The 19,568-nt window shown below is 37.8% G+C and overlaps 1 protein-coding gene across 3 annotated transcripts in view; it reads left to right on the top strand.

The window, feature by feature from the left end:
- Positions 1 to 19,568, top strand: part of CABIN1 (calcineurin binding protein 1) — an 87,992-nt gene that overhangs the window by 23,923 nt on the left and 44,501 nt on the right. For 2 of the 3 annotated variants that reach the window (XM_072415593.1, XM_072415592.1), the window contains exons 21-28: positions 467 to 673; positions 1,280 to 1,425; positions 1,596 to 1,857; positions 5,152 to 5,412; positions 9,272 to 9,423; positions 9,590 to 9,768; positions 13,731 to 13,907; positions 15,158 to 15,486. In XM_072415593.1, coding sequence (XP_072271694.1) covers positions 467 to 673; positions 1,280 to 1,425; positions 1,596 to 1,857; positions 5,152 to 5,412; positions 9,272 to 9,423; positions 9,590 to 9,768; positions 13,731 to 13,907; positions 15,158 to 15,486 — 1,713 coding nt within the window. The remainder of the gene's footprint in view (positions 1 to 466; positions 674 to 1,279; positions 1,426 to 1,595; positions 1,858 to 5,151; positions 5,413 to 9,271; positions 9,424 to 9,589; positions 9,769 to 13,730; positions 13,908 to 15,157; positions 15,487 to 19,568) is intronic. The other variant, XM_072415594.1, reaches the window with a different exon arrangement.

Here is a 19,568-nt window from a genome sequence, read left to right as displayed (position 1 = left end):
CATTTTGAATGCAACATTCTTTGATCTCATAGTGCTTGATCACTGCCATACAATCTAACCCAAAAGAGAGGACAACTCAAGTGCCATGAAGTACCTTCTTTCCTTTCTGAAATGTATTTTTATTTTTAGTTGCCTTCCTTAATAGCTTACTAAAATCCGCCTAACTTTTTGCATTGTAACTTGAACAATAAGGTCCAGTATAGCTGTTCTATTGTCCTGCTTGTAGGTAGGTTATATAGCCAGTAGTGATGCTGTGTCCCGCAATAAACTCCAAAAATAAATCAGTAATCACACCTATTTCATTTTCTGTTGTGCTTAAGGAGCATGAAAATGCCTTACAGCTATCCAAAATATATTATTCATGCAGGGTTTTGCAGACAATATTCTGTTTGTTGCTATATTTACAACCTCAGTTGTGGATGTGTAACTGATCTGCCAGCTTAGTATGTGTAACTTTCTGTTGCAGGTGGAGCTGCTCTGGGAAGATGCTGTTATCTTGTTTGAGTACTTCAAACCAAAGACTCTTCCAGAATTTGATAGCTACAAAACCAGTACAGTGTCTGCTGATCTAGCAAACCTGCTAAAGAAGATGGCCACGATTGTACCTGTGTCCGATAAGCCTAAATTGAGCATGGACACTGTCTCTGCTTATATAGATGGCACAAGCACCAAGGTAGGTTAACATAATTTCACATTCCATTTGTGTTCTTCTAACAATATGACAAACCTTTCTTGGTGGTTACTTTTTTTTATTGTAGCTGAACAAGTTAGCCTTTATGTTTCATGAAACAATAAAGTGATTTATTTTAACATGTAAACAGGTAAATTAAAGTATATGTCTGGTCAATCATCCNNNCCCCCCCCCCCCGGAATACATGCACATTCACCTACTTTTATCCTTTTAAACACACATCAAGTACAGAAATTTAGTTGTTCATATGCCAGAATTATAACGTGCTCCTACTTTCCTTTTTGGTGCGGCAGCACAATTCTGAATTCCCAAGCATGCGGTGTCAGCCCTACCTACTTCTTTTCCGATGGTTTACAATAAACACACAGACCTCTCCTCACTTTTTCTATGTCATATCTTTTTATCTCCATAGCCTTTTATTGTTTATAGGGAATTATCAGCTCGCAACATTTATGGCAAAATCAACAGGTATTTTTTGAACTAATTGAACAGATGTAACAAAATATTTTCAATTTTATTTTGTTAGGAGAGAGAGAACTTGATGAGGTCTGCATACATTTTAATAATGTGTACCACCATTTCTTTCAGGTTCCAGCTCTTCCGGAAGGTGCAGATGACTCTCCTGCAGTGCTAATTGAGTTATATTACCTTCTTGCTGATTATCATTTTAAAAACAAGGAGCAAACCAAGGCCATTAAATTCTACATGCATGATATCTGCATCTGTCCCAACAGGTGTGTCTATAAATCAATACTGTTTACCTGATATCTTTCCTGAGTGTTTGTTATTGTCAATTAAGCACCCAGAAATGTTTATTCCCTTTTATTTTCCATATTGTAAATGTGTTATGACTGTTCATTTTGTTTTGGCCTTTAATACAGACCCACCTATGCTGTTCTTACAGATTTGATTCCTGGGCTGGCATGGCCCTAGCAAGAGCAAGCCGTATCCAGGACAAACTGAATTCTAATGAAATGAAGAGCGATGGCCCCATATGGAAACATGCCACTGCTGCCTTAAATTGCTTTAAGAGAGCACTGGAGATTGACGCCTCTAATCTGTCCTTGTGGATTGAGTATGGCACAATGTCCTATACTTTACATTCCTTTGCTTCCCGTCAGCTCAAACAGTTTTTGAAAGAGGTGCCACCAGAGGTTGTGGCACAGGTAAGGTGCTTTATTATGTCATAAAAAAAAATGTTCCAGTCACGTATAATCATAATCATGTATGCGTTAGCAATAATTATTGACAAGAAAAGTAAAATGGGTGGAGGGATATTTAAATTAGAACAGAGGGGAGTGGGACAGTTAAATAAGGTGGCAGAAAGTTTAGTCAGGGGTCAGACACTAGTTGAGGGTGGATTAGGGATAGTTGGGGGAAGGGTTATGGATAAATGTATGGAGCTTCCCATGTTACAAACAAACATTGGATTGTGCAGTAGTAGTTGTACTGAAAAACAAAAGGATTTGGCAAACAATGATGGTAAAAGCAGCAAAGGTTTAAAGAGCCTGTTCACCAATGCTAGTAGTCTAGCAAACAAAAAAGGGGAGTTGGAAGCCTTAATGAGTGAGGATTATGACTTAGTTGGCATTGCTGAATCCTGGCTTTGTTCTTCACATTACTGGGCTGTCAATATTCCTGGGTATACTGTCATTTGTAAAGACAGAGTCAAGCGAAAGGGTGTTGATGTCTGCCTGTATGTGAGAAGTGATCTAAAAGTGAATGTGAAAAAAAAATTGCGGATGGAACAAGCGATGAGGTTGAGGCATTATGGGTGCAGTTGAATGTGGGGTTGAATAACACACAATTAATTATTGGAGTCTGCTGTAGGCCCCCAGTGCTAAGTAAGAAATAGAAAATCAACTACTACCACAGATAGAAAAAAAACAGCAAAAAGTGGAAGTGTTTTAATCATGGGAGATTTCAACTACATTGACTAACTGACATTGACTTGAGTAATGGCACACCAGGAACAGCAAAAGGGAGGACATTTGTGAATTTAATAGAAGATAATTTTATGGTACAGTTTATTGAAGCCCCAACTAGAAAATATACTCTGCTGGACCTAGTTCTTTCTAATAATGCAGAGCTTATAACAAACGTGCATATAAAAGAGAATCTGGGTAACAGTGACCATAAAATGATTTCATTTAATGTAAGCTGTAAACAGGAAGCAAAAACAGGAAAGATAAAAACATTTAATTTTAAGAGAGCAAATTTTCCATTAGTAAGGGTGGCTCTCTGTGACTTGGACTGGGAGAAAATATTGTCCTCAAAGAACACTGAACAGAAATGGGAATGTTTCAAGTCTGTTCTATAAAAGAACACTGAAAAATATATTCCAATGGGTAAAAAGTTTACTAGGCTAAAATCAAAACATATGAGGCTCACCGCTAATATTAAAAAAGCCATAGGTAGCAAGAAAAGGGAATTCCAAAAAATATAAAAATTAAGGCTCACCTTCATCGTTTGAAAACTATAAAGAATATAACAAAAGGAGATAAAAATGTGCAAAACTTCAAAATAAAATACACATTGCAAAGAAAAGTAAGGCAAACCTCCAAACATTTTTTAAATATATTAATAGCAAAAAGATCAGATCTGAGCATGTAGGCTCCCCAAAGGATGTCGCTGGGTTGGTAACTGGGGATAAAGTAAAGGCAGGTTTACTAAACACTTTTTAGCTCTGTGTACACAAAGGAAAATGGCAGAGCTCAAGTCCAAATTCATATTAGCAGTGTCACTGCCTTAAATGAGTAACAATGGCTCAGAATTGATATCATTGAGAAACAGCTGGGAAAAATTAAGGTTGACAAAGCACCAGGACCTGATAGATTACATCCATGTGTCCTCAAAGAGCTGAGCTCGGTTATTTCAAAGCCATTTTTTCAAATTTTCAGACTTATTAGTCACTGACAATGTACCGATGGATTTGCATAAGGCTATTGTGCTTCCTATTTTCAAGAAGGGAGCAAAGTCATTACCAGATAACTACAGACCGGTTATTTAACATCCAAAGGTCCTAGAGAGTTTGATAAAGAACCACATAGAGGAGTTTCTGCTAGAAAATAATATTATAAGTGATAGATAGAAAGACTGAAGTTGTCAAACAAATTTACTCTCTTTTTATGAGGAAGTAAGTAAACAGGTAGACAGTGGAGTAGCAGTTGTTATAGTGTACTTGGACTTTGCTAAAGCATTTGACACTGTACCTCACAGAGGGTTAATATGCAAGTTAGGGTCAATAGGTCTAGAAAAGTAAATCTGTAAATGGATAGAGAACTGGCTTAAAGACCGCATCCAGAGAGTTGTAATTAATGGTTCATCTTTATAAATGATATAGAGTTTGGGATTAAAAGTACAATTTCTGTGTTTGCAGATGACCCCAAACTATGTAATGGAATTAAGTCCATACAGGATGTCTATAATCTACAAGCAGACCTGGATGTACTGTGTGATTGGCAGCCAAGTGACAAATGACATTTAATATAGATAAATGTAAAGTTATGCACTTTGGGCCTAACAACATGATCGCTTCATACTGTCTAGGGGGAATACATTTGGGGGGTCAGAAATGGAAAAGGATCTGGTAGATCATAGACTTAACAGCTGCAATATTACAAGCTGCAATATCTAAAGCTAGCAAAGTACTTTATTGTATTAAAGAGGAATAGACTGCAAAGATGGAGACATAATCCTGCCCCTGTACAAAGCATTGGTCAGACCACATCTGAAATATGCAGTCCAGTTTTGGGCACCAGTTCACAAAAAGGACATTGTGGAATTGGAGAGATAAAATGGTAAAAACATTAACACAAACCCATTTGTGGATAAACTGTGGTTACTGACTGCATATTATAGTCAATATAAAATTAATTATTTTATTGCAATTGATTTTTTATCATTTTAAAAATTGGATTGACAAAAGACACAAATAAAATGTGAGAGGAGGGCACAAACATTTATTATAAAAATGGGAGACAAAAAGGTGATAAGGGTAGGAGAGAATAAGGACGAGTGAGGAGGGGAAATAAAAAAAAATGGAAAAACATAGAAGGAGAAGAGGTAAAAGAAGGGAAGGTGGGGATGTAGTGTACGGAAGGCTGAAGGTCCAGACAGACAACAGAGGAGAGTTATAACTCATCTATGTCTATGGCTTGCATAGAAAGTCGAATAATTTGTATCATTACAAAAAAGCATTTGTTTGTCCCAAGAATACAATAAATGGAATGCTTTATATTTATTTATAAGTCATTGCTAAAAAAACAAAGCAGAAATATAGGAATACTGTATTTTCATTTAGGGGGGTACAGGTGTGAGAGCTGGCGTGGCTAATGTTTTCTTTGCTTGGCACTGAAGCTGTTTCACTGAGAGAGGTTTTTCTTTAGTTACATGCAATATATTGTATTACTTCTGATTGCCAGTAGAAGTATAACTTGTATATTTGTGTTTGTTTGTAGTTGAAAGAACGTCGGGATAGCATGCTTGAGACAGCCAAGCAATGCTTCATGTCAGCTTCCCGTTGTGAAGGAGATGGAGATGAGGAAGAGTGGTTAATTCATTATATGCTGGGCAAAATTTGTGAAAAACAGAAAGCACCTCCAGAGATGTATCTGCAACACTACAAACGAGCAGCTCATTACCTGCATGAGGAAGCAGCTCGTTATCCTAAGAAGATCCATTATCACAATCCTCCAGAACTGGCCATGGAGGCTTTAGAGGTAAAATTCATATGTTTGAATGTAATCCAAATATTGTTCTACTTCAGATCACAGGCCTATTGGTTATCATCTTTATCTTTGGAATGAGCTGCAGATGCATTCATATCAGACCTGTAAAGGTAATTTGGGGTTTGTGCTGAACAGTATTTTAGATATAAAGTGAAAGTCAAGGCAAAGGCAGTTATATTACAAATGTCCTATTTCAGGAAAGTGCCTGCCTTCAAACCTTGACTGACAGTAGACACGGCTGTTGATAACAGTAATTTACAACATGTCCTTTAAATTGTTTCTTTTGCTCTTAAGATGTAGAAGGCCTTTTCAGCAGAGCTATCCCTAGCATTTATAGGATATGGAAAAACATTTTAGCAATTTGCTACCTCTCGCTTACACAGTGCCTGTTCCAAAACACAAGCGGTACCAGTCTCCTCCTATTTCTGAGGGTGCTGTCAATGAATTTTAGTTCATATGTGTGCCTAAGATAAACAAAGATGATTAAGTTTCTTACTGGACAGAGTAAACCTGGTCCCTTTTTTTTTTTTTTTTTTTTTTCACCCATAACATCTATAGCAGAGGTGCCCACACTTTTCTGGCTTGAAAGCTACTTTTAAAATGACCAAGTCAAATTGATCTACCAACAATAAAAATGCTAAACATATATTTATTCATATATATATAGCGAGTATGACACAGAAGTGACTTAGCTAATGAGACAATGAATGACAGAACATTGCACAGACATTGCACTACAAGACTATAGTGACAGGAAAGCTACAGTTCACCTGTCGTAGGAGAATGATGTGCTGCGCAAGAAAAAGAACTGCTAATCTGTACAAAAAATTATCTCGGTAATTGAACCCTGACACAGAGTCTGAAATGACTTGGCCATCCAGCACTGCTTACCTCAGACTGCCCTCCCGCTCTCTCTGCCTCCCTCCCTACTCCCTACTAGTGTTGGTCGAATAGCTCACTATTCAATTCGACAGCTATTCGGCCGAATATAGCAAAAAAATTCGGGTGGGTCGAATTCGAATTCGAATCCCATTAAAGTCAATGGGAGAAAAATTCGGGTTTGTTTCAGCACTGTGTAGAGCTTCTACAGCCTCAAATAATTAAAAAAAAAAAAAAAAAAAAAATTATAAATTCGGTATACCCGAATTCGAACAGCCATATTCGGGTTGAATATAGGGACAACCCGAATTCGAACATCAACACTACTCCCTACTGCTACAGGAGCCTTGGACGCAAAGTTCCTGGTGTTGTCTGCCAAAAGACATCCCCAGCATCCTTATAGATGCACAGCAGGGATGCTGGTAAACAGCAGGAAGAGGTAAGGCAGGGCTCCGCGATCGACTCGCTTTGCCTTTGAGATCGACCAGTAGATCGCAATCAATGTGTTGGGCACCCCTGATCTATAGCCTTCTAAATTTAATACTTGCTGGTCTTGAGACTCATGAAATCATTTGCCCCATTGCTGCAGGCTAAGATGATAATTTTTGGTTTTGATTTTTGAGAACTTTCTGTAATGGATAGTTTTTAGTCAAGGTGTTGCCTGCTGAATGGTGTCTTTCCCTTTGGTTACTGAAGGAAAAAAGGACTTGCCTATAATAACTGACCTTATTGTATACTTTAGATCAATTATATCAGCCCAGTGTATCCAGACAATATTTTGAGTCTTTTGAATTTAGCCTGATCACAGTGATCATGCAGCAAACCTATCAGGTAGATGTTTGGGAGGATAGTTTTTTTATCTATACTGTTTGTGAATTTTCTGCAAATGTCTGAGACTTGATCATGCACCAATATTATGATTTGATATGATGCTTTTTGATAAAAATATGTAATATAAAAGATATTAGTCATTGCATTTAAACATGTACTATATTTAATAAAATGTAAAAACACATTATTTAGATATATAACTATTTGTTACAAACATGAAAAGGCAGTCAGGTTTAGGATTTTCGGCCAAGGACCTAACGAACAACATTGTAATGGCTGTTTACAAATTGTGTGGAAACCTTTCTTGTAGAAAAGGTAATCTCCAGTTATAATTTTTAGAACTAATTACAGAATTTATTGATCTAAAAAATTAGTCTTTTTCATTTATAGGACCAGCAGTCCGTTTTTCTGTAGTGTAAGGACAGGTTTAAAGTTTTTATCTTCCTTTGATTTGCTTGTTGATGTTATGTTTTAAGTAGGTGGAGAGTGTTGCACAGTAAAAAAGATTGATTATTGTCCTTTTATTACAATATAACAATAGAAACAGTATACCTAGCATCTAGAGTTTACACCAAGGTTAACTAAAGTGGGATTTGTTCTTAACTGTGCATGTGCAGCTAGGGACAGCTCACAGAACTTAGTATATATGCACAATTAAAGTGGCAAAGGCTTGATGTGATATTAAAGTCTAAATTTGCCCTCCGATAGGCAAAATTGCTAAATAGATTTTCCACATCATACCTTCTACAAACAAAGCAAAAAGCTTTGATAGGAAGCTGGTGATGGCTCAACTGATCTTAAAGAGGAACTATACTCAAAAATAAAAACAAAAAAAAAATCACACCTACCTTTAATGACGCAGGGCAGTCCGATAACTCCGGGGGTTTCCGGCATCTGGTCCCGCGTTGTCTCGTCATCCGTCCCCGAGCCGGCGCTCTGGGTGCCGCCATCTTCGTCTTTTCTTCCGGGTTCTTATCCTACGTCACCCGAACCAGGTGCGAGATTGGGTGACGTAGGATGAAAACATTTTTTTTACAATCTCAATGTGCATGCGTGAGATCGGCCAATTTTTCTCTTTGAGCAAAAAGGCTCCTGTGCATTCCCCAGATGCTCTGGCATGCGCCGAAGGAGCGCCAAAGAGCCTCCCGGGATGCCTGAGGTAGGTATCCCGGAAAGCTTTGCACTCCCATTCTCAAACGCCTGGGAGGCCGAGAATTGGGGGGCAGTGCTGCACCATTAAAAAAAAAAAAAAAAAACTGAATTTTTACTATACATAAAAGGGTTCTCTACCCTTTTTGTCAAGTGAAAATTCTGAGTTTAGGTACGCTTTAAGCAGCATAAATATATTTTTTTTCTCACATGTAGCTCTTCCTGTGAACAAGGTAAACCTAGCCATTTATAATGACTGCTGCTAACAGTATTGTACTGCGGAATAAGGTTTAATGGTGCTATTTACAAATTGGCATTGCATTGGAAAGCAGTTAGCATAAATATATTAGAAATAAGCAGATGGGTGCAATTTTTTTTTTTTTATTTGATATGTTATCTTAGACTGTAACTCGAGTTATACCATAGTACAAGTACATCTGGAATGATAGTTGTGCCCTGTAGTTAGCTTAAAAAAATAATAATTATATTTGCAGAGGTAGCTTAAAGAAACCCTGTCACTCTCCTAGGGAAACTAAATGAGAGGCATGTTGTAAACAATAGATTACTTTCTTGTCCTGCTTGCAGCAAGTGAAATCTTTTGTTTCATAAAGAGCTACAGTATAGGTACTGCTGCTGTCTGACATCTCTGGATGTGTTTGATAAAATATCTTCTTCATTATTATGTGATTTTTTTTTTCTAGCTGAAGCTTCACAAAACTACAGACACAGATGTAACATATGGCTCAGCTCAAGTGGTAGCTGCACCCAGCAAGGGATATATGCTATCTGATACACTCATAATTATTGGATAATAGCAGTGCCTGTAGTTCCTAAACTAACCAAGGATTTCCCTTGCTATCATTAAAGTACCTCTTATTGGGTTACTTTAGAATAGGACAGGGCCCTTTTAAATTCATGTCTTACTTTTCATGAAAGGTATGGTGGGCCTTTTGTTTTCATTTTGCCACAGATTGCTTTGGTTTTTTTTAAGGTGTACTTTCGTCTCCATGCATCTGTCTTGAAACTGCTGGAAAAACCTGTCCATGAGCTGGATCACAAAATGTTATTCGCTGTCATGAAGGAAGCTTCAGAGGGGCCATTCGCCAAAGGAGAGGAGAAAAATTCACCCAAATCCAATGAGAAGTATGTAGTTACCTGATAAAATATGCATATGATGGTATTCACATGACTTATTTACATTTGCTGCGTAAATATATGGTTATTGCTACCACACCTTACATTGCTACCATCTTATGTACTGTATATTAAGTGGGTTTTAATCTGTATTTAATTTATTCCTGTAAAACAGGGAGAAGCATAGTGCGTTGGATGAGGACTCCCATTCGTCAGCTGGGACGATGCCGGGCCCTGGGAATTCCATTCCTTCCTCCTCTGGTCCAGGTCTGACATCTCCACCTTACACAGCCACTCCGACTGACCACGATTACATCAAATGTAAACCCCCCCGTCATCAGGCCACTCCGGACGGTACAGTCCCCTTCTCAATACCACCAGCGCCAGCCAAAGCTCTGTTTGCTGGGGAGGTGTGCTCAGGGGAACATCTTCTGGCCATCACCCACAGCTCTGGCTGGCATACTGGGTGATAGGGAATGTTTGCTATTCACTAACCTGCTGCTCATTCCCCTCTACTGGAAGCATTTCCTTTGCCATGCTTATAGTCTGTCGTAAAGGCTTCTGCTCTTGCAAAAATGCCAAACTCAAACGGGATTGCTATAAATTCACCCTGCTGACACAAATTCTAAAATTGCATTTGTGATTGTTTACGATAGGACCACACATACTTTACTTACTAGGACACTTACAAGTATAGATTACAGTAAAGTGGGGTGTATTATATAGCAGATTGTTCATGGGAAAATGTCTGCTTTATCAGGGATATTTCAAAAGCAAATTGAAAGGTTGTTTTAGGATTAGTTTATCCACTTATTTTAGAGCTGTATCCTTTAGCGTTTTATACATTTTATATTCTGTGTCTTCTAAGGTCGACTATGTCCCGTTTGGAGGAGGCACCTACATTCCTGAATCCCACTCTTTATTTCTCGTTGGTGGGGGGAGATGCATGCTGATGGATTGGATTGTCCTCTTGCTTGGCCCAGTACATTCAGTGCTCTACATATGAACTATATTATTGTCATACCCCTGCCTCAGAAATTTCATTCAAATGCATTCATTTATTCATTCATATAAATGACAGTCATATAAAGTGTTTTAAATAACTGGTAACAATTCTAAATATCCCAAACTTATGATTTTTGTTTGCAAAATTTGGTCCAACTATATCATGGATCTAAGTTCTTTCTTTCTGTCAACACCTGTCCACTGGGCACCCATTTGGCACTGCTGAGGTGCTAGAAAACACAATTTGAAATGTCACTGAGCTGGGCAATACACTTTTGTATCTGTGGATTCCACGCACCTGCAGACATGTTCCCTGTTATCCAATGCTGCCTGAGTGTATTGCAATATGTCTGTTACCCAGGGATGAACTTGGTGCTTCAAACCTGTCGTTCCTTGCTTCCCTGCTTCATCTACTGCCAAGCTTTGCCTTGCTATGTTGTGTGACCGTAAAATAACTTGGTTAACAGTGATTTTTTGAGTGATTGCATTTTCATGTATATTAGTTGTCGGTGGCATGTTTGCTTAATGAACTGTGTACAAGTGTTTTTTTTGTTTGTTTTTTTTGTCTCAATACGTAGAACAGTTGCAGGGAATTATGTTGGAAACTGTACATAAAGGACTCTCTTCTTTGTTGGTTGCAGATTTTTATTTATGCTTTAGCTTCAGGCATATTGTGATAGAAGATTGTAAATTGTTCATACCATAAATGTACATAAACAGACTATCCCTCTTTCATATTACAAGTGCAAATAGCCCTTTTTTCAGTTTTTATCAAAAGGCAAGTTACTTAAATATAATAAGCTGGAGTTTTTCCGTTTAAACATGTACAAAAGGGCAGCATAGTCAGATAATATAATAACATAAGAGAACCAACATAAAATAAAACACACAAACAAAAGCTCAGACCCTTATAATTTACAGTAGATACCTTAACATATTGGGTTCTTAGTTTAAAAACGACTGCAAATATATAACAAATTTAGCATTTAAATGATTTTTTACTTGACTACTACTTGCATTCTGTAGAAGTGAATGATAGGCCCTTCCACACAATGTCTAATCAGTGTGTCTGCACAAGTAAAACTGCAATATAAATACCTGTATAGCATACCTGCCACCATAGTTAAGAGTGATTCTTAAATAGAATCTTTGTCCTTTAGTAGAAAAGTGATGGGTTTCTTGAAAGCTCACCTTATCCCCAACCCAGTTTTTCTTAGAAACATCCATGCCTTGATGGGTCAGACCTGTTTTGGCTTCACAGGGGGGGCTAACACAATATTAGATGGACTAATAATATGTCTTGGCTGATCAGCTTATATTACATGTTCATATAGTGTGAGAAGTGCTTATTTGGTATAAAAATGTTGTATTTGATAGGTCTTAATAATTCATGAACATGGGCAAAGACAATGCTAAATAATAATTTTGTTTTTTCTTGCAATAAATACTCCAAATTTCTTAGCATGACCTTTTAAAAAACTATATTAATGAACTAAGAACGTCCAGCTATTCGGCACTCATATACAATATATATTTATACATATTATACTTCTAGTAGTGGCAGGCTTATTGTTCACAAAGAACAAGATATATTGACTTAAGGCAGCCACCTAAAATTCATGTTACTCATCTTAATTGTGTAAACTGAAATCTTGTTACTGGTTACATCACATTACACATCATCTCAGTGTTTATTGCATAGTCTCATTCATTATATAGGCCTCAATGTATGATAGAAGTTACATCAGGTCCAGTTCTTACATTGATAGTGTTGTTTTGCAGAACATTGATACTTGTCTTGGGAATTTTGTCAATTGTCTTGTTATAGGCTAAGATTTTTGGTTGTGGTTAGGTGCATTGACATTTAATTTACCAGATAATGGATGTTAAAATATATTTAATGCAGCATATTGTCATTTTATTTATCATCTTATTCAAACCTTAAAGATCCATATCCATTTTTTTTCTTCAAAATGTAAGTGTGCACATAGAAAGTTTGCTGTAAAATGTTTGTTTACCTACATAATATACCTCTTACATAGGTCATTAAAACAATATCAAATATTCTCGCTTTACATTATCTTACACATATTATTAGATTAATGCTTCTTTATAGGGACCTAAAGTGTATGTAAACCCTAACAAACAATTTGCTTCCTTTTAGACTGACAAAATATTAATAAAAAGTCATTTGCTATATCTATTTATATAATTGCTAACAATACTTATACTTCTGATCCTATCAGAAATTTTGATTTTCTGTTATTTCCCACTCTGCCCAGCTTGTTTTTGTGAACTACAGAACAACTTTCTTCTATGGAGATAAGAAAATATTGACGTATTCTCTGGTCATAACACAAATCTTTTTCTAGTGTGACATCCTGCTCCTCCATAATGTATGGAAAGTAAATGCTGATCAGTCAGTCACACCCCAGAGCTTGTTCCCAAAGAAACAGCATTTACAGATTTGACAGCAAGTGGGTAAGAGTGGTATTGAACCTCTCACGGCTACCCCCATTCAATCTCTATATGGCTGCCATGGTTAGACGCCACATGTAGTGTCCCTCCTAAGGCAGCAGTTTACTGGCAGTAGCAAGTAGTAACCACAGCGCAACCTCACCACCAATTAGAACAAGGAAAGTGTAATACTGGCAGGGCTAGGTGAAAAAAATTCATCCACAACATCTAATGACTGCAGCTGCAGTGTATTACAATGTATTTATTTCTGGCTTTTGATACACTTTATTGTCACCTTTTAAAGATAATATGGTTGTACAGCTCAGTTACAAATTCCTCAGTTCCTTTTCTGTATTTGAATACCTGCATTCTATTCTGTCCTAGACTTTTATTACACAGTGTATGGGTTAAAGGTGAAAGGAGAAATGGCATGGTTATGTATCTTTATTAGTACAGTTTGTTAGGTTTCAATCTTTGCATGCTGTGTTTTATGTGGTGGTTTTTATAGCATGCTGTAGACATTGGGTAAACTAGTTACACTTGGAGATCTGTTGTTTCGGTATGCCGCTTGTTTTACTGGGAATTGAGTGCTATACATCTATCACTCTACTAACCTAACAATCTGTATCCTGTTTCTATTCAGGTTTACTTTAAATTTTATGGATATAATAATTCTCTGTTCTACTGTAAGTCATAATGATTCATTTTTGTGCTTCTGGAGGATGGCAGGTGATGTTAAAGGCTATGTTTCTGTTCTTTTGTGTCCTTTCTTATGCAGCTCTGTGTTAAATGCATTCTGGTGGAGGGTATTTGGATGCTAAGATTTTTACTCATACTATCTTTCTCACCTTTAGATCGCAGTCAGGACAGCATGGCAGTTGTGTTGTCAGATTCTAGCTCCACACAGGACACATTTACAGAACCAGCCAGCTCCCAGGACAGCACCAAGAGATCGTTCGTGGACAAAAGATCAAACTACTCACATACTGCAATGCAATATAAAGATGTCCAGGCACATACAGACGAAAGAGGTAAACTATCTATAAGTGGGTACTTCTCCTAGGATAGGAGACTGAGAAGCCACACTGCCACACCAGCCCTGGAATCCATTATTACCAGCTTTCTTGTATATGTTAGGTTTATGATTTTAGGCGCAGGCGCAGCAGGTTAAACTTCATCTCCTTCCCGTCTAGCAGCTAGACTAGTCCTTTTATTTAGTTTCTTGATATAAAGGGTAGTGCTGCCGTGTTGGCCTGTTAGTATTTGTGTCTTCATACCTTACTGTCTCTTTTCTCTATTTAGTTGGGTACTTTACCCACAAATTACATTTTTTGTTGGGTAATGGCACTGTATAGCTGTAAGTACAATGTGCAATGAACACCTCCTAGTTGAGGTTTGGCACTGCTGCTCTTTGATTGTGCTCCATATTATAAATAAAATGGAAATAACATTATAATAGAGGTACAGCTCAATCTTTTCTGTGGTCTTATATGTTACTTTCAAATGTCAGTCAGTTTATTTCCCAGGTACTTTTGGGTTGTTTGTGAAGTGGTACTAACATATTTGTAAATGATAATATGGTCATAAAGAGCTGTTCATTTATCATCACTATGCTACTGCATTCATTTATTATTACAGGGCATATTTTGCACACTATTGTTTACACCACAATTAGCCTGAAGCTTTGACAAAGGGCAGATTTAAGTTTTTGATGCATATGCCTCATTCAAATCATTTTACATGCATGGCATAGCATGGAGTGTCAGATCAGGCAATATTTGTGATCCTGTGTGCACTGTTGATTTTTTTTCCTGTTCCTGGCAAACCACAGAAGAACCCCCAAACGGTCATGTTTTTGTAGCCAATATTTTTTAAGGTTTGATGTTCTAAGAATTCAGAAATTCTCTCCTGTACTCCATTTTTTGTATGGGCTTTTTTGAACAGTTGTTTACTGTACACTTTATTAATGACTGGCCAACTCACACATTCATGTTCCTAGTAATGTGAGTCTGTCATTTATTGTCACAACTGTGTTTGTGAAATTCATACATGTCAGTAGAGAATGAAATTAGAATAAATGCCTAAAGACAAAGAAGCATGTTAGGGTAACATTGTCTGTAGACTGATTGTATAATACATTTTTAAGTAGCATGAACATTCCAAACTATTTACAGAATACATTGAAGTTATAATTTACTTGCTTAGTAACATTCATGTATTCTTCTAACATCTTTGATATATGAATGATTGACATTTTTTCTCCTACGCTTCACATCGGCAGGGAAAATGGAAGAACATATGGAACAGGCAGACACCACTAGCTCAACAGAGCAGAGAGTAGGTCCTGAAGTACAGACATCCCCCACCTGCACTACTCCTTCCAGGGTTTTGATTGCATCTGCACCATCGACTGACCCTAAGAGGAAACCTGAAGCTACAATGGAGGTATCAGAATACCCCCTGACCCTACCTGAAGATCCTGAGGGCCAGCGCAAAGTCTTAATTGAGCAATGCATTACTTCTTTCAAGCTTTGTTTAAGCCGCTTCCCCCAGCACTACAAAAGTCTGTACAGGCTGGCCTACCTGTATACTTACAGCCACACACACCAGGTAAGACTATAGGTTTGGGAGTATTTGCTTAAATTTGCCACATATGTGTTACCAAATCCTATAAATCAAATTTAAAATGATACAATTGTTTTAAATTTGATCATTGTTTTGCTGCATTGCAGAATCAATAAAAATGGTAAATATACCAAATTTCTTGAATCTTGTTGATAACAATCAAATGTTTTTCTGCTTTTCTGATGACAGTAGTGGAAAATTGTAGAAAATACGCACACACAACTACAATTTTTACCGAAAAAACATTGAACTGTCCGTGGACCATTTTTAGCCAAATACAGGTTCTTACTATGTGTATGGAGTTTGTACCAAAACTTGATTGTTAGCTTCCTTAGGGGAAATTTAGCAATATGTCTATGAGCTCTATAAAGTGCTGCATAATAATAATTATATATAGTATGCAAGAGGTCCTGAGGTCCTGGGTGTGTGGATAGGTTCACAAGAAAGGAAGGACCCCTTTACTTCCACTATTTCACTTGATCATTTAGTACATAGGTTCCCAAACTTTTTTGGTCCAGAGCCCGCTTTTTCAAGGAGTAATTGAATAGTGCTTCCCTTGGGTGAACTATACTATTCTATATATTGAAAAACAAGGACAGATTTTTTTAAATTATTTTATTAGAAGTTAATACCAAATATTGGTGTATTACTCAAAATATAATCTGCAGCATATGCAGATTTGACTCTAGGTGTCAGTGAGCGGTACCGGGCATCTCTTCCTAGGCAGGGTTCAATGGTATGAGGAAGGGGTAACTGCAGCGCCACCTCACCGCTAGTCTGAACGCAGCCTAAAGTTGGGCAAGTGGGCAAATTTTTATTTGAGGCACCACAGTGCACGGACAGTTGGCAGTACCCTAATGCTCAATGTCATGGAAGTGGCCCCCGGGAGTCCCCAATATGCAAACTCAATTTGGGGACCCTGGTCCTGAAATAGCCAATTTCCACAAATTTTACTTTATCTGGAAGGGTAGATAACACTTTGTTTTTTTTTTATTAAATTCCTTTTTTTAAAAAAATAAAAAATAAAAAGACAAAGCCCCTTCCCTTCTCTCATTACCATCGCGGCAGTAAAGACTCAATGGGAGCACAGAGCCTCCTGGAATTCGCACGTCACGAATTCCAGAAGGCTTTGTCTCCGAAAACAGGCATGCACAAGGAGGGACCTTGCTTCATTGAAAAAAGAAGATCTCACACAAACCCCCTTAATATGTCTTGGACAAGAAATGCCCCCTTAGATTTCTTCAGCACGCACCCACCGGTGGATGGTACTGGCCCTGTCAAGCAAAACATTTTGGATACAGTAAAAAAAAAAAAAAAAAAAAAGTTTACATGTACTGTACAAGTGAAATTGTAACCTTTTAAGTATTTAGGCATAATTATATAAATGTATGTGTGTGTGTGTGTGTGTATACATACATATATATATGAGAAACGTCCTTGGAATGATCTTTCATAATTGTTTCCAGTGACAGATGAATGAGCGCTGTACACAAAGCGGTGATTGGTTCTATGGAAGAGTGAGGACAAGCAAGTGGCACTCCGCTGTACTCTGTTCTATTGAAAGACTTGATGTCCTTTCCTGATCAGCGCTGTACAAATATCAGATTTTCACAGATGGCATTTCACTATCTATAATATGGCAGTGATAAAAAAAAAAACTGTACAGTGGCTCTGGCTGTTTAGAGGATTTTTGCAAATTTTACATGTCAGTCTGGAGGAGTGGGTGCTCCAAGGCATATACATGCAAGCCACCATGGGTATTGTGATCATGCAATATTTAGCCACGATGATTGAAGAAGCAGAAAGGGGTGGGAAGTAGAAGAAAGGGCTAGAGCAGGGGTGACCGAAATGTTGATCGCGATCTACTGGTTGATCGCAAAGGCAACGCGAGACGGTCCCGGAGCGCTGCCTTACCCCTTCTTGCTGTTTACCAGCAGCCCTGCTGTACGTCTATAGAGATGTTGGGGATGTCTTCTGACAGACAACATCAGGAACGTTGCATCCTTCACTCCGGGACACTTTCCTAGAAGGCACAGATGAGGAATGGGGAGGGAGGCAGAGAGGGCGGGAGGGGCAGTCTGAGGTGAGCAGTGAACTGACTGGGCTGCCCAGAAGGCTCGGTGTCAGGGTTCAATTACCGAGACACCTTTGTACAGATTAGCAGTTCTTTTTCTTGTGCAGCACATCATTCTCCTTTGACAGGTGAACTGTAGCTTTCCTGTCACTATAGTCTTGTAGTGCAATGTCTGTGCAATATTCTGCCATTCAGTGTCTTATTAGCTTCATTCACTTCTGTGTAGTATACTCAGTATATATATATATATATATATATATATATATATATATATATATATATATATATATGTGTTTAGCATTTTATTATCAGTAGATCATTTTGACTTGGTCATTTAAAAGTAGCTCCCTGGTCTGGTGGTATGGTCCCTGGTCCCCGGGTATGCTGGGCATCCTCCATGCAGGATACAAAGTCTTCTGTCCTATTTGCTGCAGATTTTGAAGTACACTGTGAAATGCTAATAGCATGCAATGAAATCAGAGTAAACTATTTCAATACTGGAGAGAACTTAAGGTAGCCCTGAAGTTTATCTTTAAGTAATTGCTTTTTAAATACTGTGATGTATCCCTGTTGATCAAACAGAGAGAAGGCTTGTGGTCACTCATGTCAGTCCTGGTAGTAAATATCCCAGGTAACTGCATCTACTTGTGCTTTTACTGTACTGAAATCTTGCTGATTAAAAACTACCAGCAAAGATCCATATAATAATATTATCTATACAATAAAAGTGCAGATCTAGCATCTAAATAATGCCTATTGATACTCGGATCCATAAATCTGAATACTCTTTAAAATGTATCTATACCCAAGATTGAGTTACGTTTTGGAAAAAAATAAGAAAATGATAGTACCACTATAAAATTTTGAGTCTATTTTAGGCTTCAATAGAGAGATTTCACTTACTTTTTTGGAAACAAACTTTTACCAGGAAGTAATGGAAAAATGAACAAAACAACTGACAGAGGTTCAAACATTCCCCTGCTTGGGGTACAGCTGTAAAGCTGGGTACACAGAGCAATAATATCCTTTAACAATGACAATCCTTTCCAACGACTAAGGACTGCACGATGCATGAACGATGCTGTACATACAGCACAGTTCTGCTCTATGGAGAGGGGAGGGGGAGAACGACGGATCAGCATCCTGCTGCGTGCTCTTCCCCTTCACTTCCATTACGATTGTTTGTCGTCCATTGTCCATGGGTCCACCAGTACTGTCGTTCAGACGATGGACGACGGGCGCTGTACATATGCCAGATTCTCGTCCGATATCGGCCCTGAGACGATTATCAGATGAGAAGCATTGGGCGTGTGTACGTAGCTTTAGTGTGATCTCTGCTGACTTTTGGCCTAAGGACAACCCTTTAACCAGACAGTGAAAGGAATCTCTCCAAAGGAACCCCCATTTCGGTAAAAGCTGACAATAGTTCTAATCTTTCATATTCTATTTAATACAGAAAAATGTTTTGACTATCGGTGCACTAAAGCCCAAAAAAAGCTTAAATTAAACAAAGCAAATTCCTAAAATAACCATATTGAATATTTTAAAAAGTTTTACTTTTGAAACTGAACTGTTCAAATTTAGAAACTCATTGGGCCCCACTTATAAAGCACTGAATATGAAATTCACTGAATCGTTCCCTGGTGGAGAATCGGTTACGGTCATTGAAACTGATGGACCCTGAAGATTCTCTACCAGGGAAATTTTCAGTGAATGTCTGTTTCACTCCAGGGATGGAGAAGATACACTTTTATCCGTGAAGCTGGGTGATCCACCAAACCTGGAATGGATTTCATAAAAGTAATTTGGTTTTTGTTAGTAAATGTTTTCAGTCCTGGACCAGATCCATTTCAGGTTTGCTGGATCCACCCAGCTTCACTGATGAAAGTGTATCTTCTCCAGCTTTGGAGAGCTTTATTAGTAATATGTTGGTGCTATATAAATACTCGTAAATAATAATAGTAATAATGCTCACTACGTACTTCTTTTGACT

The sequence above is a fragment of the Pyxicephalus adspersus genome, chromosome 6 (genome assembly GCF_032062135.1).
Source record: "Pyxicephalus adspersus chromosome 6, UCB_Pads_2.0, whole genome shotgun sequence".
Lineage (NCBI taxonomy): Eukaryota > Metazoa > Chordata > Amphibia > Anura > Pyxicephalidae > Pyxicephalus > Pyxicephalus adspersus.
Note: the sequence above shows the minus strand (reverse complement) of the source record. Positions and strands in the feature narration are given on the sequence as shown.